Source organism: Vombatus ursinus, unplaced genomic scaffold, assembly GCF_900497805.2.
Source record: "Vombatus ursinus unplaced genomic scaffold, bare-nosed wombat genome assembly UNPS02009205.1, whole genome shotgun sequence".
Classification (NCBI taxonomy): Eukaryota; Metazoa; Chordata; class Mammalia; order Diprotodontia; family Vombatidae; genus Vombatus; species Vombatus ursinus.
This window is the reverse complement of record NW_020948983.1, coordinates 5,534,235-5,556,562: the sequence shown is the minus strand read 5'-3', so window position 1 is coordinate 5,556,562 and position 22,328 is coordinate 5,534,235. Positions and strand designations below refer to the sequence as shown.

The 22,328-nt window shown below is 36.4% G+C and overlaps 1 protein-coding gene across 4 annotated transcripts in view; it reads left to right on the top strand.

Moving 5' to 3' along the window:
- Positions 1–22,328, top strand: part of ATRNL1 (attractin like 1) — a 1,209,934-nt gene that overhangs the window by 276,485 nt on the left and 911,121 nt on the right. For all 4 annotated transcript variants that reach the window (XM_027852049.1, XM_027852052.1, XM_027852050.1 and 1 more), the window contains one exon: positions 10,203–10,421. In XM_027852049.1, the coding sequence (XP_027707850.1) occupies positions 10,203–10,421 (219 nt within the window). The remainder of the gene's footprint in view (positions 1–10,202; positions 10,422–22,328) is intronic.

Here is a 22,328-nt window from a genome sequence, read left to right as displayed (position 1 = left end):
TCCATATATATAGATATGTGTAAGTAATTGTGTTATAGTTATACGGTCTATTCCTAAAGATTTAATGCAAATAAACAGTAGTCATGATGAACAATTTATCCAAAATCAAAGATTAAAATATTTTAAATCTATGTAAACTTTATATTACTTTACTTTGTTGTAAAATTAATATTGGTCATACAGGAGATGGTAACATGCTCTAAAATGTATATATAGCACATGAAAATATAAAACTACTAACATAAATTAAACATAAAACTAATGTAATGGTGTGTGACCTACATTATTATTTAATAAATGCTTAATGTTTGCTATTCAGAGTAATATTTGCTCATGAAGAAGACAATAAACATTAATTAAATATTTAATGAACAATAATGAACAACAAGTCTGTCTACCCCTATGCTCTGGCATGACATACTCTCTCAGATTTAACTCCTTTCTTATTCTAACTCTGTAGCCTCTTCTGGCATTATAGAAATTCCTTGCTTATTGGCCAGGTTGGTCTGACAGACAAAACACCCTTGGGTGAATGGATGTTGGATACTTTCCCTTATTTCCAGTCCTTGGGTATAATTATTGCTTCTCTAACTCATGACTTCATTGTTCATGATTGAATACCCTTAGAGTGGATCCTAAAGACTCACCCTATGTTTTTTTTTCTTTTTTTCAATATTACAAATTAAAAATACATGAGAATTCAGCAAATTCCACAAATTACAAAAGAAACCAATTACATTAAAATATAGATACCAAACTTTTTAAAAAGTTCATGGACCCCCAGGTTAAGACTCTATGCACTAGAGACTAAGTTAAGCGTAAGACTGATAGACTTCACATGCACTCTTTCAATTTTGTGTGCTGAAATTATCAAATAAGGTGATATAGACAGAAAAAAGTTAGTTCTTGGTCTTGATTAGGCAAGACAGAATCAGAGAAGTGGTGAATTGGGAATCATGAAAACTATGTATAAGTTATACTAGATTTAATTGATGTACACTGCCTTGCACACAGTGCCCAGTAAATGTTAATTTAACAAATTAAAATAATTTATTATTTAGGAATAGTTTAGGGTTTTTTTTTGGCTTGTTCTAAAAATACAGTGCTTCTAAAAATTGATGTATTGCAATTGCATTTGTAATGTGAGCAATTACTCACATCTTTAAGGACTCCATGGGAGAAAGAAGGCTGAATCTCCAATGCAGGATAAGTTGTTGTTATTAAGGTTAAAGGATCATACAATTGACCATTTAAGGAAGAAAAAAGAAAACGTATTTTGCTATGGGGAAATATTGTAGCTATGTTTCTTGGAAGAGGAAAAATAAGCATTGAGATAAAAATATTGGGTCTAGTTATCTGAACTTTAAAGAAATCTTGCTTCAGAATTACAGAAATGGTATATGTGAAAAGTATAAATCAGTTAAAATGTTTAAATAAATTAATATTTAAGAGATCCATGAGTTATTATCTTCTTATTATTTTAGGTTTATGTTCTTTGTATCTCTGGGTGTGGGTAAATTTGTATTTAGTCCTGGTGTCAAATTCAATGCTATTTCCCTTACACCTGCCACCTCTCCAACAACAAAATATAAAACTGCAAAGATGTAGTACTGTCTGTTCTCTGATTTATAATCTAATTGTCATATTCTTAGCATAATAAGATGATACATATTTAAAACTGATAGGTTTGTTATTAAGAGTCACCCTTCATTCTTATAAGCTGATGATTTTAAGAAGGTTAAAACTATAGATTTTCTTTTTAAAAAGGCATTTATGATGTCTCTGTTCTGTTTTGGATATGTCTCTATGTGCAGTTAGTCTTTTTTTTTCTTGTGGATGATTGTATTCCTACATATAGTGCCTTATAGATATTAGGCACTTTAATGAATGCTTAATAACTTAATTCAGAGATCTACAGCTATATCCACTCGTTCTTCAATATTGTAGTTAATTCTTATCTTTCAATTTGAATATATGTCTTTGTGAAATTATCAAGATGGTCATATAGTCCTAATGACTTCAAACTGACTTCATTTTGTATCATCTCTGACCTTTTGTATAGCTTCTATAAAGTCTCATTTTCCTGTGTTAAGTTTAGTTTTCCTGCATGTCACATAATTTTGGGGACATCATTTATTATTGTACCACTAGTTATTTTGAGGGATGCAGGTAGATGTAACCAATCACAGTCTCTGAACTCTAGAAAGTCCTTAAATCTTAAAATAGTAAAACTACTAAAAATAGTAACTGTAATTTCCTATAAAAACCCTTATAAATCTCTCTTTAGTGTCCTTGTGCCTACTGAGGAGGATCTGGACCTAATTTGTTCTGCAACTGCATGCTATTCTAATAAATTGCATAGCTTGGAGTTTGTTTCCTCAGTTATTACAAAACTACTTATTATAATTGGTGAGCCAGGCAGTAGGTAGAAAGGTGACTCTGGCCCTGGGGGATGGCCTCTCCAAAGAATCCATTAGAGGACTCCTGTGATTTTTTCACTGAAGGATTTCTCCTTAGAAGCCTATCTCTGAGGTCAGACTCTCCTTTGATCTCAATTCCTGAGCTAAGGAAAACCTCCCCATGTTGGGGAAGTCCCATTAAAGGAATAATGGGATTTGTAATAACATGACAAAGGGAATCCCCCTGGGAAAATTCCTTACAGCATGGTAGCAGGGGAAGCTTCCAGTTGATTAGGGAATGACCAAGAAGGGTGCCATTAGGTTACATGAAATTTGTTCTTAAACTGCTAAAGATTCAGCTGATAATTTGTTTTGTTCTCAATTCAGTACCTTTAAGTATCATAAATTAAAGTATCTGAGTCTAGCTAGTCATATGGAACAAACATGTAAATTAGATGGAATACTGATTCTGCGCTGCTATTTTTTCTGATAGCATATGTCTGACATACTTGTGGATATCTTCTTTTTAGCTTGTCTTGCCTGCTCCCTCTCCCGCTCCTTTGTAATTCTTTTCAGCCACTCCTTTTGTTTTTTTTACTATTACAACCTCCTCTTTCCCATCTTTTGTGCCCCCATCTTTTTCTCCTCCTGAATTAACTAGAGATTCAATTTATCTTGAGAGAGAAGGACACATAACTGATGTTTTCTCTCTTTAAAAAAGGCTTTTACATAATACACCACAGCCTGGTCAGATAGTCATGATTAGGTATCATTAGACTTTCAGTATTTCTGATCTTTCTACCTGGAGAACGGACACTCCCAAATTTGATGAAGATGCAGGAGTGGCTAAACCTAGTTTCAGGCCATCTTTAGAGGTACTAATTCCAACTGGGGAGACATGGTTGAACTGATGAAAACTTTACTCTGGTGAAAGAACTGCCATTATTGAGACTACTAATCAGCATGCTGGGGCAAGGGGAAGGATGACCCTGCAGCTCTCTCAAATTGGCCATTATAGAACCTGCAATGGAATCCCAACAATCCTGCTGATTATACCAAATTGCTTCAGGCTAGAGAGTCCTTAATTAGAGGAATGGAGGCTTGTGTTGACCATCTTGAAAATTGGAGGAAATTCCAAGAGAAAATTCAAGAAGAAAATGAAACCCTCAACCATTTTTATTATAGGTTATGTAAAAGTGCTAAGGGGTATGTGGGTCTACATCCATTCAACCCATGAGACACAAAAATTATAAATTCAGTCTTTATCAGTCAATCCCAATCAGAAATATGAAAGTGCTTTTGTAAATGTTTCTTTGGATGTCATGAAAAGCTAGTAGGCAAACTTAAGAACATTGCCCATATGTTTATGAAGAAAAAGAAAAGGAGGAAGAGAAATCGAAGTCGAAGGACCAAACTTCCATCCTTGCTCCTTCACAGGCAGGAAATCAGAAATCAAGCAAATGTTTTTACTGTCACAAGAAATGCAATATATCCTGAGAATATAGAAAAAAAATATGGGACCCTAGGAGTAAAAATAATAGTGAGCCTAAAAATTTCCTCAGAAATTCTGCTGCATGAAGGTACAGGGGAGGGGGGAGGTAGGGTTGTAGATTTTGGAGAAGACTCTTTTGTCTTCCCTGATCCTGATGTCCCTGTCTCAGCCATCTCAGTTCATGCCTCTCTCTGCAATGGTTCATGAACCCCTTGTCACCCTTATAGTTGGTGACAATCTATGATTGCTAACTAGATCCTAGAGCATCTAATTAATTTCTAATGAGTAAATCAGACTGTAACTGTACCTGTCTTGGGTCTCTGAATATTCTGAAGGTCTCAGGAAAACCTCATAGTGTTCCAAAATTATCTTATCACATGGTATCCATTTGTCCCCTTTCTGTTGAACACTCCTTCCTCCTCATGCCCAAATCCTCTATAAATCTGTTGGGGTAAGATCTCCTCTATAAATTTAGGATTACCGTTTCCTATTCTTCTAATGGTGCTCTATCTTTGCAGCTGCCTAGGGATTCTCTCCCTTTGTTCCCTTTCCTTATTAAGAATACCCAAGAGGCAGTAAGGATATTCTTAGCATCCCTTCTGACATCCCCAACTATCTCTGGGCCTCTTCATCTTCTGATATGGGACTCCTAAAATCTACCATCCCTATTACTATCAAAGTTAGGGAAATCCCTTGGGCATCTATTCCCCAACACCCCTTATCCCGAAAGGCCATTGAAGGTGTTTCACTCATCATTGACTCTTGCACATTGCCTTTCAATATGCCAATCCTCTCTGTTAAGAAACCTAAGTTTGGTCTAGGTGGCAAACCTGCTTATTGTTTGTACAATATTTCTGTGCTGTTAATGCTTATGTTATACTTAGCCACCCAGTGGTGCCCAATACTGCTACCATCATTTTCTTATTTCCCTGTAAGGTTACCTATTTTACTGTGATAGATCTTTGCTCAACTTTTGTTTTTCTTTAGCAATCCAATTCACCTAGATACTCAGTACCTGTTGGCCTTCACTGGGAAGAACACACAATGGAGGTGGACATGTTTACTTCAAGAGTAGGTAGAAAGCCCTACCCTGTTTTCTCAAATCATACAGCAAAATCTAGCTTCCATCACTTTCAAGAGCTCATCTTTATTCAGTGCATTGATGACCTTTTGCTGGTCATCAACCTAATGTTGAGGTTTGTTAAGACGACAGCTGTCAGGGGCAGCTAAGTGGCTCAGTGGAAAGAGCACCAGCCCTGAAGTCAGGAGGACCTGAGTTCAAATCCGGCCTCAGACCAAACACTTGACACTTACTAGCTGTGTGACCCTGGGCAAGTTACTTAACCCCAATTGCCTAAAAAAAAATTAAAAAAAAAAATATGATAGCTGTCACCTTCAACTCTGTCAGAGGGGTCACAAAGTCTCTAAACCAAAAGTTCAGTGGTAGAGATCCTCAGGTAGAGAATCTTAGTTTCATTTTATCTACTGGTACCCCCCTCCATTTTTCTTGGGTTTATGTAGGCCTTACAAAATCTGTCTGTTCCCACAAACAAAAGACAACAATGCTTCATTCTTGGAGCAACTGGATATTGTCAACAGTGGATCCCACCTTTTGGTGAAACCACTCAACCCCTTATTTCTTTGATTAAAGATTCTGTTCTAGAACATTTGCAGCTTGACCAGTAAAACCTCTTTGCCTTTGTGGATCTCAAAAAGGCCTTGTTGTTGGACCTTGCACTGGGACTCCTAGATTATAGTAGTCTCTTCACTTTCTTTGTACATGAATGAACGGGGGGTAGCTTCCTACGTCCTGACCCAAACCTTTGGGCCTACTTTGCGTCCAATAGCTTATTATTCTGTTCAGCTTGATGTTGTGGCTGTTGGCTCTCTACCCTGCATATGGGCTGTGATTGTCACTGCCCTTTTGGTGGGGAAAGCTTGTAATCTGTTTCTGGGTACCCCTTGATGGTGCAGTGTTTCCATGGGATTGAGACCTTCTTACCTTACCATTGAACTTAGTCTTTTTCTGACCAGAGACTTGCCAAATATAAAGTGACATTGTTACATAAAGAAAATGTCACTTTCAAGTGATATGCCATCCTCAATCCCTTCACATCGCTTCCCGATTTGCCAGTCTCAGGGGAGCCATGGTATGATTGTACCCCTGAAGTGAACATTGCTGAAAAACCTTGTGATGGCCTCTCTGATACCCCCTTGCAAAATCTGTATTATATTTTGTATACTGATGCTTCTTGTTTTGTGAGATGTGGTCTTTCTTATACTGGTGCTGCTGTAGTTTCTTACTGACAATATTTGAGTGGTTTCTCTGCCCTCTAACCTCAGTATCCGAGGTGCTGAGCTTGTGGCCCTTACCCAGGCTTGTCAGCTTGCCAATGGTAAAAGCTGCACAATCTACACTGTCTGGCAATATGCATTTGTTGTCTGTCACATCACTGAGATGGTTTGGCAGCAAGGGGTTTTGCCCTTTGCTGATAAGATCCTTGCAAAAGTAGAATTCATTAGAGATTTACTATCTGTCTTGAGGCTTCTTGATGCCTGAGCCATTGTCCATTACTCGGCCCACACTAATGAAACAGATCTTGTTTCATGAACAGTCATATTGATGCCACCATGGAACTTGCAGCACTAAAGGGATCTGCACATGTTTTTCCTCTCTTTTCTTCTGATGAAGATGACCTCTCGGGGCAGCTAGGTAGTGCAGTGGATAGAGCACTGGCCCTGAAGTCAGGGGGACCTGAGTTCAAATCCAGCCTCAGACCAAACACTTGACACTTACTAGCTGTGTGACCCTGGGCAAGTCACTTAACCCCAATTGCCTAAAAAAAAAAAAAAAAAAAAAAAGATGACCTCTCTTTTGTCTATAATGTCTCTGAAACCACAAAATGGGAGCAACATTTTCAGGCTAAACAGGTTGCTGGGTGACTGTGGAAGGCAAATCACACCTGTCCTGGAGCTTCTATCACCAGGTATGTCTATCTCTTCATAAAGTAGGCCATTTTTGTACACGAATTATGGACTTAGGAAGGTTTCAGCTGCCTCAGACATCACCCTATAGCTGTCTGTGTGTGTGTGCCTTCTGTCCAATTTGCTGAACATTTAATCAGCATACCTCTGTGCCATTGCCTACAGTGGATGCCCTTAGCTTACACACTTTTTGAGCATTTACAGATTGATTGCATTTGTATGCCCACATCTGGCCACTTTAAAATCTGCCTAACCACTCACTTGATGGGTCTTTCCTGGCTCTTGGGCTACAGCTGGATTTGTTGCAGAGGTTCTCTGCTCTGACCCTCCAGCCTGCGTTGATTCTGACAGGAGCATCCACTTTACTGATTCTCTTCTATCCTAGATTTACTCTTGCCTAGGGGTGGTCCTGAATTTTCACATACTGTATCTCCCCCAAAGCTCAGGAAAGGTTTAGCATATGAACAAGGAGCTTAAAACCATGATTGCAAGTTATGTGCTGAAACCCATCTGAAGTGGCCTGATCTTCTTTCTCTGACTTTTTTTTTCTATCTGCATAGCAAACCAAAGGGGGAATAACACGTCTTCTTTTGAAATGCTTTTCTAGCACCATCCCCCATCTGCTGCACAATCCAAGCAAGACCTTATTTTTTTTCTAGTGCACACATTTCCATTAGGAGGAGATATTTCTATTGCTTCTTAGATACAGGAATTACAAACAAAGCTGCAAGAACTCCATGATGGGGGAGCAGCAGTACAACTTTTCATTGGACTTTTCATTCCATGATTTTGATCCTGGAGCTAAGGTCTACATCAAGAATTTCCAGTGGGAAAACAACAACAATAAAAAGAATTTCTAGTGGATCAATGGGACTTAGCCAGGTAGGGAAGGTCCATTTCAAGTGCTACTGACCACACCAACAGCAATCAAGATTGGGGAAAAGGATTTCTGGACATCTTGGAGTTCTCCTAACTACATTACTCATTACTGCTTTTATGTATTCTGTCCTTTGCTGAATTTCCCCCGTCCACTCCTCACAAGAAAATAGGAAAAGATTTAATGTCGTTAGCAACATTCATGTAGAAGTAGGACATGCTCTGTATTATTTTAAAGCTATTGGGCCTCATGGGTACTGGGTGTGCCCCCCAGATCCATGGATTGTCCTTCCGAATGAGATCATTACGCACCCCAGTCAGGTGAAAGGGTGGGGGACACTACAGATTGAGGGAAGTGACAATACACCCCCTTGTTTTAAAGGCCTTTTTTGCCATGTCTGCTAGCAAAATGCTATATAAATAAAAGGATAAAAACCCTAAGTGGATGGCCCCACAAGCCATCACCTTTGCTGATATGGCTGTTAGTGATGCCACTATTGCCCACAAAAGTAGGAATATTGGATTGCCAGTACTATCACCTTTACCCACCTTCCCATTGTGTGTTATTTGAGAGAAGGGAATTAATACTACTATAAACTTGGGCACTGTTCCAAATTGCAGTAAAACTATCTTGTTCCCATATATTTCTAAAGGAGACCCTTTTATTTGTGTCACAGACAATTAGACTATTCCATATTGTGTTTTTCTTGCTGACTTAACCTACAATGGCACAGCAGCTGGTGTTTTTAATGGGAGATTTGGGGGGTTGGCTACCATTTAGCAACTACCCTAGTAGAATATAAGGGCCCTATTTAACATGCTGCAAAAATAGGTGATTCTGCCCTTATGAAACCCTCTGGGGACTTGTAACTCCTGGGCAATGCGTGTGTGTATGTGTGTGCAGCAGTAAGGCAGATTCCTCTGCCAGTTGGTAGATTGTCTGTGGAAATGCTTATTTGACCTCACTGGTATCAGTCTTCACATTATAGGACTGGTAAGAAGTCCACTAGAAACTTGGGAGCAGGGTGGCCCAAGCACCAAAAAAGAGAAAAGATCTTTTCCACTGGGAAAGTAGTAACCATCTAGAACCCTGTAAAACAACATGGGAATGGAATTAAATTCCTTTGGTCCTTTACTCCATATATAGTGATTGCTGTGCTAGACAGCCATCTAAAAATCTCTCCTTTGACACTGAAAGATCAGCTCAGGCTACAAGTGAGTCTATTAACTCCCTTTAAATTGAAGTAGATTCATTAGCCCATGTAGTCCACAATATCACCTGGTTCTAGATTTCATCACTACCTCACAGGGAGGAACTTGTGCTGTGATTAGCCAGTCATATTCTTCTATCAGTTGATCAGGGGAAATTGAAACCAGCCTTTACAAAATTCAGCAAGGCATAGAAAAAACAAAACTACCCACTCCAAGTAACCCGTTAGAACCCTTCTTGTTGGGTACTTGACTGCAGGGAAAAACCCTGGTAACCACCCTTGGTAAATGAGTCCTTATCATCCTCTGTCACATAATTCTTTTTGGACTTTGCATTAGTTACTGCATTGAAGCCTGTTCCAGGCTAGTCTCAGAGGCTTATATGCCCTTGGCTGATCATGACTGTGTTAAAAATCTTATGGAACTGGCTCATAGATAGTGATCCTTGGAAGGTTAAACCTCCCTTGGATAAAAGGGGAAAACTGAAAGAACCAAGCTGACTCCATTTTGTATCATCCCTGACATTTTGTACAGCTGTTGTATTGTCTCATTTTCTTTAGTTTTCCTGTAAGTCATGTAGTTTTGGGGAAATAATTTATTATTATACCATTAACTTTTTGCAGGACACAAGTGGATGCAACTGATCAGAATTCCTAAATTCTGGAAAATCCCTAAATCTTAAAATAGTAAAACTGCTAAAATAGTAACTTAGTTTACTATAATAACCCTTGTAAATCTCTCTTCGTTGTCCTTCTGCCTACTGAGGAGACTCTGGACCTGATTTGTTCTGCAGTTGCATGTCTTGCTAATAAATTATAAAGCTCAGACTTTCTTTCTTTAGTTATTATAAAATTTCTTAGGACATAGGCCATCTTGTTTTACCTCATTTCAGTCAGTCAACAAGAATTTATTAAATGTACAAAATGACTTAAGGTCTTGGATATTGGTAGGTATCAAGGGAGCTGTCTGTCTTTATGTCAATTGATACATGTGTGTGATATTTGGCATGTTTAAAAAATGAATTACAATTTGAGGAATTCAGTTAGAACTTTAACACTTTTAGATGAATAGGAGAAAAATATTAATTGGTGCCATGAAATTTAGCATTGTTCTGGAGAATTGTTGACATGATACATAATTATGCAATTTAGTAACTTATCAAAATTTAAGAAAGGTTATTTTATATACATATACATACACAGTAATTTAATGTTTGTTAATATCACATTTCTGTTATGCAGCTCAGAATTGCTCTGGATTAAGAACATGTGGACAGTGTTTAGAACAACCTGGATGTGGTTGGTGCAATGATCCTAGTAACACAGGGAAAGGACACTGCATTGAAGGTTCTTCAAGGGGACCCATGAAACTTGTTGGGATGCATACCAGTGAGATGACCCTTGACACAAGTCTTTGCCCCAAAGAGAAAAATTATGAATGGTCTTTTATCTATTGCCCAGGTAAGAATTGGCATGATGAAATTGTCACAGGTAAACTAATTTCATTTTCTGCTCAAATGAACCAAGCTCACATTGTTTGAAATTGGTACTGTGAATTTTCTACTAGGAGTTTAGGCTGACTATATGGCCCAAATTATTTAATACAGTCGAGTTCAGAAATATTATTGCTTTAATAATCAGACACCAGAATAGACTTCCAATAGGAAATATGTAATATTCTTTCCTAGAGATAGATGTCTACTTCTTGCTGCAAATGGAGACCTAGTATCCTTTCCAGTGAAAACAACTTTGCAATTAAATTTTATTTTAGAGGACCTGCATAGGACCCAATTTGATTATATTCCAATTTAATCTCTACTCTTTTGTTTTGCTTTACATAGAATCCTACATTTGGAAATAGCTTTATGGATTGTCTAGTTCAACTTCCCAGACAATATGAGAATTCCCTCTACAGCATTCCTAAAATTCAGTCTCAATTTGAACACATATAATGATGGAGACTCATTACTTAACACTGCAAGCCATTCCAAACTTTGAACAATTCTCATTATTCTAATATTCTTCCTTATACTGAGCTAAAACTAATCTCCTTATAACTTCACAGATGATCACAGATCACTTCCATCATTCAATTTTAATTTGCTTTAGGAGTTAGGTAAAATTACACACACACAAACACACACACATATGTTATATAGATAGATATGACAAATATCTATACAACAATTTATCTCTCTCTTGTTGAGTCATTTCAGTCATGTCTGACTCTTCATAACCCCATTTTTGGTTATTGGTTTGTTTGTTTTTTTTTTTTTTTTTTTGCAAATATACTGAAGTGGTTTGCTATTTGCTTCTCCAGCTCACTTTATAGATGAGGAACTGAAGCAAACAGGGTTAAGAGACTTGTCCAGGGTCACATCTAGTAAATATCTGAGGCCATATTTGAACTTATAAATTATAAAGGTGAGTCTTCTTGATTCCATGCCCAGTGCGCTATTCACTGCGCCACCTAGCTGCCCCTCTCTTTATTATCTATCAATTTCTATATCTGTATATCTATTGATATCTATACATTGCCATTTCTGTACCTTTAATCCATTTACCTATCTATTCTTCTTTAATGTATGACAGTCATTTAGGAGTTTGAAGACAATGTTTGTCTTTCTTAAGTTTTCTTTTATTCAGAGCCAGAAACTGACATGCTTATGTCAGGTATCCTTATGGTTTCTAGACTCTTCACCATTTTGGTCACCCTTAAATGAATGTACTCCAGTTCCTCAATGTGCCTCATAAACTATGTCTCAAAGCACTGAATGTGATATTCTGTATATGGTCTGACCAGTGTACAATATAATGGAATAATTAATTTAAAAATCATTTATTATATACCTGCCATGTGCGAAGTACTATCCTATGTTCTTGAGATACAGAAACAAAAATCAAATAGTTCTCAGTCTCAAAGAGCTTACATTCTACTTTGTTGGAAGTGTTACAAGTTACACAAATAAATGAATAAAATGTAATTTTAGATGATATAGTGCACTAACAACTGAGGAAGGAAGGAAGGAAAATGCTTTATGGAAGAGGTTACACCTAAAATGAGACCTAGGGGAACAGAATTCTGAAATAGGGCATTGACAGTACGTTTCAGATGTAAGAGCCAGCTCAAGTGAATGCATAGAGGCAGGAGAATGCATCTAACTCAGGGAACGGCTAGTCTTCTACTTCACCTGGAAGGTAGAATGTGTGAAGGGGAGTGCTGTGAGTTAAGTTAGGAAAAAGTAGGTTGGGACTAGATTTTTCTTTTAAGAGGGCATGATAACATTCTTCAATTAGGCCTGAACTACAATTTTTAGACATTTCAAACTGAATGCTACATAGACATCTCACACTTAACAAGTCTAAAATAGAACTCATTAATTTTCATCCAGTCATAACTGCACCATTCAAACTTACCTATCATTGTGTAAGGTACAGGAAAAACCTTGACTTGGGACCTTGTTGTCATCCTCAATTCTCAGTTGTCCCACAAATCCAATCCTTTGCCAAATGTTGTCATTTCTACCTTTGCAACATTTCTTGTACAAATCCCCTCTTCTTTACTCCCACAGCCACCACCCAAGTTGAGGACCTCATTACCTCTTGCTTGGGCAAGTGCAATAGCCTTCTAATTGTTCTCCCTGCCTCAACTCTCTCCCTACTCTGATCCATCTTCCACTCAGCTACCAAAGTGATTTTTCTAAAGTGTCCATGTCATCCCATCCTGTTCAATAAACTCCAGTGACTACCTATTACTTTCACTATCAAATATAAAACCCACTGCCATTAAATCTCTCTTCTACATGAGACCATTCCTAGTCCCCCAGATGCTAGCTCCTTGCCCTTGAATATTATTAATTATTTTCTTTGGATGTATTTTGTATATATAGGTCTGTTTCCTAATGTGATCAGGGAAAAAGGAAAAGAGTTTAATCATTCTAAAATATTTATAGCAGCTTTCCTTGTGGTGGCAAAGAACTGGAAATTGAGGGAATGTTTAAGTCAGTTCATAAACATTTATCAACCACTGAGCTGAGTCTTGAAGCAAACCATAAAAGCTAAGAGGCAAAGATGAGGATGAAGAGCATTTCCAGGATGTGGAATAGCCAATAGAAAGGCACAGATATGAGAGATGGAGTGTCCTGTATGAAAAACAGCAAGTAAGTTAATGTAACAGAATCAAAGAGTTCAAAGAGAGGACTGTGAAGTAAGAGGACTGGGAAGGTAACGATGATACAGGTTAGGAAAAGCTTTAGATTGTAGAGGGTGAGCACTTTGAAGTCAGGGGCATTAATAATACATTTGTCAGAAAATCTTCAGAATTTAGCACAGTTCTTGGCACATAGTAGATGCTTAATAAATGCTTGTTGATTTGATTTGACTTTATCAATTGGTAGCATATTGGTTTCTTGTTCAAAAAGCTTCAGTGGTTTCCTGTTGTCTATAGCATAGAATACAAATTCCTGTTTTGCATTTAAAACATTTTGCAGTCTGGCTCCACCCTGTCTTTTCAGACATTTCAGAATCATCTTCCTCATACATGTTCCTGTTAAATTAATCTACTTGGTGTTTCATATCCATGAAATTCCATATTGTACCCTGTGTATTTTTGATCAGTCCCATGCCTGGAATTCTCTCACTCCTTCTTTCTGCCTCTTGCAATCCTCAACTCTCTTTTAAATTTATTTGTTTATTTTTAGTTTTCAACATTCACTTCCATAAGCTTTTGAGATTTCAATTTTCTCCCCTTCCTTTCCCTCTCCCCTTCCGCCTCCCCAAGACAGTGTGCAATTTGATAAAGGCTCTACATATACATTCGTATTAATAATATTTTCACATTAGTCATGTTGTAAAGAAGTATTAGAACCAATGGGAGGAACCATGAGAAAGAAGAAACAAAACAAAACAATAAAAAAAGAGATTAAATAATATGTTTCAATCTATATTCAAATGCCTTTATTCTTTCTCTGGATGTGGATAGCATTTTCCATCATGAGTCTTTTGGAGCTGTCTTAGATCCTTGCATTGCTGAGAAGAGACAGGTCTATGAAAGTTAGTCATTGCTCAATGTGGCTATTACTGTGTACAATGTTTTTATGGTTCTGCTCACTTTATTCAGCATCAGTTCATATAAGCCTTTCCAGGTTTTTCTGAAGTCTGCCTGCTCATCATTTCTACATAATTTCTACATAATCATTTCTATAATCCAGTACTATTACATTATATTCATATACCACAACTTGTTCAGCTATTCCCCAACTGATGTGTGTCCTCTCAATTTCCAATGCTTGGCCACCACAAAAAGAGCTGCTACAAATATTTTTTTTACATATGGGTTCTTTTCCCATTTTTATGATTTTTTTGGAGCACAGACCTAGAACTGGTATTGCTGGGTCAAAAGGTATGCACAGTTTTATAGCAATTTGGGCATAGTTCCAAATTGTTTTCCAGAATGATTGGATCAGTTCACAACTCCACCAACAATGTGCTGGCATTCCAATTTTCCCAAATCTTCTCCAACATTTATCATTTTCCTGTTTTGTCATGTTCGCCAATCTGATAGGTGTGATGTGATGCCTCAGAGTTGTTTTGATTTGCATTTTCCTAATCAATAGTAATTTAGAGCATCCATTTGACTATAGATAGCTTTAATTTCTTCATCTGAAAACTGCCTGTTCATATCCTTTGACCATTTATCAATTGTGGAAATCCTCAACTCTCTTAGAGGCTCATCTTAGGTTCTTCTGACAGGCCTTTCTTTCCTGATAATCTAAGGTGTAATTCTCCTCTCCTTATCCATAAAATTATCTTTTGTTTACTTTGTATACATTTTGTTTACTGATCTGTATGCAGGTTTTATCCCCAGTAGAATGAAAGCTGATTTGTTTCTGTCTTTGTATTTACGCATGTAGCATATGGTAGATACCTTAGGAAATGTTTATTGAATTAAATTGCTAAAATTATCAGCATGAGAGCATATTTTGTTTCCATTACCTTTCTGCTGGCTTCTTTTGATCTTCTAGAGTGTTGAATAGCCATATTTTGTTAGGATTATATATTGAAGGAATAGGATTTGAAAGGCTACATTTGAATACAGTATATGAACTTAAGTGTTTACACTTTGTGATATACATTTTAGATGCTCAAAAGTATTTTTTAATTGAATTTGAAATTTGGGATTGTGTTCTCAAAGAAGTTGCTAGATAAATAATCTGTGGGTTTTTTATTAATTAACTTATTTTTAGTTTTCAACATTCACTTCCACAAGATTTTTAAGTTCCAAATTTTCTCCTCATCTTTCCCTTCCCCCACCCCAAGAAAATATGCATTCTGAATACCCCCTCCTCAATCTGCTCTTCCTTCTATCATCCCCCCTCTCTTATCTCCTTTCCCCCTATTTTCCTGTTGGGTAAGATAGATTTCCATACCCAAACGAGAATGAGATTCACTCATTCCCTCTTATCTTCCCTCTCTTCCCCTCCACTGTAAAAAGCTTTTTCTTGCCTCTTTTATGTGAGATAATTCACCCCATTCTATTTCTCCCTTTCTCCTTCTCCCAGTATAATCCTTGTTCACCTCTTAATTTTATTTTTCAGATGTTACCCCTTCATCTTCAACTCACCCTGTGCCCTCTATGTATCTGTCTATCTATCCATATATTTTTCCCTCCAACTACCCTAATACTGAGAAAGGTCTCATGAGTTACAAATATCATCTTTCCATGTAGGAATGTAAACAGTTCAACTCTAGTAAGTCCCTTATGTTTTCTCTTTCCCATTTACCTTTTCATGCTTCTCTTGAGTCTCATATTTGAAAGACAGATTTTTTCTTGTCTCTGTCTTTTCATCAAGAGTACTTGAAAGTCCTCTATTTTATTCAATGTCCATTTTTTCCTCTGAAGAATTATACTTAGTTTTGCTGGGTAGGTAATTCTTGGCTGTAATCCTAGCTCCTTTGACCTCTGGAATATCATATTCCAAGCCCTCTGATCCCTTAATGTAGAAGCTGCTAAATCTTGTGTTATCCTGACTGTGTTTCCACAATACTTGAATTGTTTCTTTCTGGCTGCTTGCAATATTTTTTCCTTGACCTGGGAACTCTGGGAATTTGGCTATAATATTCCTAGGAATTTTCCTTTTGGGATCTCTTTTGGGAGGTGATTGGTAGATTCTTTCAATTTCTATTTTATCCTCTGGTTATAGAATATTAGTGCAGTTTTCCTTGATAATTTCTTGAAAGATGATATCTAGGATTTTTTTTGATCATGGTTTTCAGGTAGTCCAATATTTTTTAAAAAATTATCTCTCCTGGATCTATTTTCTAGGTCAGTTGTTTTTCCAATGAGCTATTTCACATTGTGTTCTATTTTTTCCTTCTTTTGGTTTTGTTTTATAATTTCTTGATATGTCACAGAGTCATTAGCTTCCATTTTCTCTATTCTTATTTTTAAGAAAATATTTTCTTCATTGAGCATTTGGACCTCCTTTTCTATTTGACCAATTCTGCTTTTTAAGGTATTCTCCTCATTGGCTTTTTGGACATCTTTTGCAATTTGGGTTAGTCTATTTTCTAAAGTGTTCTTTTCTTCAGCATTTTTTTGGGTCTCCTTTAGCAAGCTGTTGACTTGTTTTTCATTATTTTCTTGCATCACTTTCATTTCTCTTCCCAGTTTTTCCTCTGCTTCTCTTACTTGCTTCTCAAAATCTTTTTTGAGTTCTTCCATGGCTTGAGACCAATTCATATTTTTCTTGGAGGCTTTGGATGTAGGAGGTTTGATTTTGTTGTTTTCTTCTGGTTGTATGTTTTGATCATCTTTGTCACCAAAATAAGATTCTATAGTCTGAGCTTTTTCCCCCTGCTGTTTCTTCATGTTCTCAGCCAATTACTTGGACTTTTTAACTCTTTGTTAAGGTAAGGGTGTCTGCTTCCAGTGTGGAGAATGTACTGTCCCAAGCTTCAGGGATTTTGTGCAGCTGTTTTCAGAGATACTTCTAGGGACCTGTAAATTTTCAGTTCTTCCAAGGTGGTATGATCAAAGGAGAGGTGTTTACTCCTTTCATGGCCTGTGCTGTGGTCTGAGTGACCACAAGCACTCTTTTCTGCTTTGGAACTGTGAGGAGGATTCCCTCTCCACTGCTGCCACAAGCTCTGCCAAATCAGTGCTCCTCCTCACCCCAGGACCACCACCCTGTACTATGACCCATCTCTAAGCACATGCCGAGCAAGAGAATCCTTCCTCAGTGCCAGCAAAGATATCCCTGCAATCCTTCTCTGATCAGCCACTCACAGAGTCTGTGGGCTGAGAGTTCCAGAAGCAACTGCTGCCACTGGGGCTGCTACCCCAGGGCTGCACTAGGACCAGGGCTAGACCATGCTTCTCTCTCACATAGGTCTGACAGACTTTTCCCACTGACCTTCTAAGTTGTCTTTGGTGTTTGTAAGTTTAGAAGTCTGGAAACTGCCACAGCTGCCCAAAATTCAGTCTCCTGAGGCCTCCTCTGGATTTGCTCTGCCCCTGTTTTTGCCTGCATGGCCCATGCTCCTCTCAGAGCCCAGAGCAACAGACCTTTCCTATCATCCATCCAGGTTATCTTGGGCTGGAAATTTGTTTCTCTCTGTCTTTTTGTGGGTTCTGCTGCTCCAGAATTTGTTTAGAGTCATTTTTTTTACAGATATTTGGACGGGTTTTGGGGGGAGAGTTCAATCAAGTCACTGCTTTTACTCTGCCATTTTGGCTCCACCCTGCCATCTGTGGATTTTTGAACTATTAATGTATAGTTACTATAATTCCTCTCCTGGAACCTGGGTTCTTGAAGGCTATGTCAGTTTATCACAAATTCTGGCAGATATCAAGCAGTAAAAGCATCAAGTATGGCATAATTAATAATTGGATGGTTACCATCTAAGTATACACTTTGGGGCTTGGGGTGACCACCTATCATATAAAGTCTCACACCTCTCACCTGGGAATATAGAAATCTACATACTTTCTGGGGTGGCATACTCTTTGGCAGGAATAATAAAAGAACCATCACTACTTGCACTCAGATTCTCTTAGGATTCTTGGGCAGACCTTTTGTAGAGTAATATACTCCCCCTATTTACCACCTAAAGTCTTGAGTCTCTACTTGTAGAAACCAACCATTCACAATGATAACACTTTCAGATCTTAACCATAAATATATACTTAGCAATGAGGCAATAAATAATAGTAATAACATACTATTCTCATATTAATGTATTCATTATCATACTATTATCATATTAATGTACTCATATTAATCAAGTCAAGGTATAAATAAAATACATTATAATCCATTTATAAACATGGATCACCTTCTCCAATCAATGCATTTAGTGTCATCTGTGGAGCAGTGTGATTACACCTAGAAGCCAAGCAGAGAAGCATATGAGGGAAGAAAACCCTTAGGGTCACCCATTTCTGGTGCATGTCTGGTTTTGTTATCATTGGTCTAATCAAAGAACATTTGTTGCACATGAAGCCAGTTTTCTGCTAACTGCTTGTTTTCACCATTTTCCACCTGAGGAAATCTTCCCTCATATTCTCTCTGTTTTTTAAAATTTAATTTAATTTATTTTTTGATACATTTTTATGTTCCGAACTATCTCCTTCCCTTCCTCTCATCCCATAGTAGAGAAGGTCACCATTTGACACAGATTTATAAATATATGTAAAACCATATTATACATATTCCTATCAGTTCTTTTTCTGGAGGTGAATAGCATATTCCTTCATAGGTCCTTTGTATTTGATTTCAGTATTAATAATAATTAATCATAAATCAAATTTAATAATTATAAATAAATTATAAATGATAATAAAATTAATAATAAAAATAAATTATAAATAATCAGAATAACTTAGTTGTTCACAATTATTCTTAGAAAAATATTACTGTTACTGTATACAATATCCTCTTGGTTTTGCTCATTTTACTTTTCTTTATTTCATGCAAATCTTTCCATGTTTTTCTAAAATCAACCAGCTCATCATTTCTTACAGCACCAGTAGTATTCCATCATAATCATATACCACAACTTGTTTAGCCATTCCCTGGTTGGTGGACATCTCCTTAATTTCTAGTTCTTTGTCACTACAAGGAGAGCTGCTGTAAATATTTTAGAATGAATAAGTTCTTTTCCTTTTTCCCTGATCACATTGGGAAACAGACCTAATAGTGATATTGCTGGGTCAAAGGGTATAGACAGTTTTATAACTCTTTACCTATAATTTTAAATTATTCTCCAAAATGGTTGGATCAGTTTATAGTTCTGTAACACTACATTAGTGTCCCAATTTTTCATATCCCCTTCAATATCTGTCATTTTCTACTATCATTTTAGTCAATCTGATAGGTATGAGATAATGTTGTTCAAGTTGTTTTAATTTGCATTTCTCTAATCAGTAATGATTTAGAGCATTTTTCATATGACTATAGTTTTGATTTCTTTATTGAAGAACTGTCTGTTCATATCCTTTCATTATTTATCAATTGGGAAATGATTCATATTCTTATAAATTTGACAAATTTCTCTTTATATTTGAAATGAGGCCTTTATCCAATAAACTGTCTATAAATTTCCCCTCAATTTTCTGTTTTCATCCTAATCTTGGCTACATTAATTGTATTTGTACAAAACCTTTTTAATTTAATGTAATCAAATTTATTCATTTTATATCTCACAATGCTTTCTATCTCTTGTTTATTCATAAATTGTTCTCTTGTCCATAAGTCCAATAGGTAATGTGTTCCATGTTCTTCTAGTTTTCTTATGATATTTCCCTTTAGCTCTAGGTAATGTATCCATTTTGACCTTATCTTGATAAATGGTGTCAGATATTAGTCTATACCCTGTTTTGGCCAGGCTGCTTTCCAGTATTCCCAGCAATTATTTTTTTTTTTACCAAATAGTGTGTTATTATCCCAAAATCTTAAGTCTTTACATTGTAAAACACAAGCTTACCAAAATAACTTAGTACTGTGTATTTTATGTCTACTCTGTTCTACTGATTTTCTATTTGTTAGCCAGTATTAGATAATTTTGATAATTATTCCCTTATCATATAGTTTAAGATCTGGTACTGCTAAACCTCCTTCCTTTTTTCCCTCTTTAATTCCTTTTATAATCTTGACCTTTTGTTCTTCCAAATGAATTTTGTTATTTTTCTAACTCGATAATTTTTTTTGGTAATTTAATTGGGATAACATTGAATAAATACATTAGGTAGAATTGCCATTTTTATTATATTGGCTCTGCCCACCCATGAAACTTGCTTTTGCTGCATTCTATAGGTTTTGACATGCTGTTTCATTTTTATCATTCTCTTTAATAAAAGTATTTATTGTTTCTATGACTTTTTCTCTAATCCATTCTTTAAAACTAGGTTATTTAGTCTCTATTTAATTTTAAAATTATGTTTCCATGGTCCCTTATTAAATATAGTTTTATTACATTATGATCTAAAAAGGATGAATTTAATATTTCTGTATTTAACTACAAAGCTTTTATACCCTAATATATATTCAATTTTTGTAAAGGTACCACGTACCTTCCCTTTTATTCTCAATCCATTATAGTAATTCTAAGCTTGTTCAATTTGTAATCGCTCATGGAGTGATGTTGAGAATGTTACAATATTAATTTGTGTAGCCATTCCCTTTAAGTAGAAAACTGCAGAGCTCAGCAGGTTGGATATCTAGTGGCCCTATAGACAATTGTTTACTTATCAAGCTGTGTGACTAGTTCAGTTATGGAAAACAGCCTAGAAGAAAGCAACTCAAATGAGCTTTTCTATGCAAGATAGGCTAATCCAGCCAGCTCTTTACTCACTAGCATTCTGTGTAGTCTGATTAGATTTTAGCTTTTCTTCCTCTACAGAACCTTCAGAATCTTTTATCTTTGTTTTCCTTTCTCCAAGCAGAAGGCTACATTCAAAAAGAAGCAGGTATTTCTAGGTTTCACCACCTCCCAGGCTGAAGGGAATGCTCCAGAAAAGAGTCTCTAACAGTCAAGCCTCTCTCAAACCAATCAGAAATTATGTAGTTGAACCCATTTGTCATCTTACTACTGGCTGCTTTTCCAATCAGCTCTGATAGTGATGATTGTGAATCCTTGATATTTCTTAAATCCTGTCTTGCCAAGTTCTGTGCTCTTCAGACTCAGATTCAGGCTCCCTATAAATTTCAATGACTTAAATAAATCAGAACCTCTTAGCATTCCTGAGATGTCTTTTACTTAAAATTAAGAAATCAGGGGCAGCTAGGTGGCACAGTGGATAGAGCACTAGCCCTGAAGTCAGGAGGACCTGAGTTCAAATCCAGCCTCAGGCACATAACACTTACTAGCTGTGTGACTCTGGGCAAGTCACTTAACCCCAATTGCCTCACCAAAAAAAATTTAAAAATCACCAAATTTCCCCTATAAACATGCCATTTCTTATTTCATCATCCCCAAGTCTCTAAATAGTTGTCATTTTTAATTTATGTGAGTTTTAATCTCTTAAGTTTTAAAAAACAGTTCTATGCAAATGAGCTGAGAAAATATAATGTTTTGCAGCTATAAGTTCTCAGCATGGTCCATCATGTCATTTTTTTCTTGAAACTATATTTCTTTGTACTCACAGTTCTCTAGTTTTTGATAAATAAAAGTTCTTTTGTCCCCTCCGCCTTAAACCAAACTCTTCAAATACAAATGGAGTATCACTCATCATCATACATCTTTTGCAAGATAATTTAAATATTTATATTTATCCTGCAATTTATTTTCTATGCCAAACTATTCAAATCCTACCTAAAATTGTTTTTCTGCATTTTAATAGATTTTATTAAAGCAAAGCTCTCTTTCTACTCCTTTTAGGCATCATAATGTCCATCTCTGACTGAGACAAAATCTTAAATGATTTATCAGTTGATATAACTTTTTCTTTACATAAAAAGTACCTTTTTCACCCTTTACAGCACTAAATTGCTTCATATGAAAAGGACAGTGATTTGAAGAGATAATACTTTACATTCAGTTACCAAGCATATGATTGTTATTTAAGGACTAACCTGGTTAAGTTCAGAGTATCACATACTCTAGCTGTCCGCAGCACTTCTAACAGAACTTTTCCTTAGTCACAGAATATTGAGATTTGCGTTGTTGAAAGGAATTTTCACACTGATATAACCATGGATCTTTGAAATATTACCATGTACTATAGTAGCCATAACCTTATTAAACATGAATTCCAAGGGAGAATAGGCCTATAGAATACCACAGCAGGAAGACAAAGAGACAAATCAACCAGTAATAATTTATTAATTACTTATTATATGATAGGCTTATGTTATATGACATCTTCCT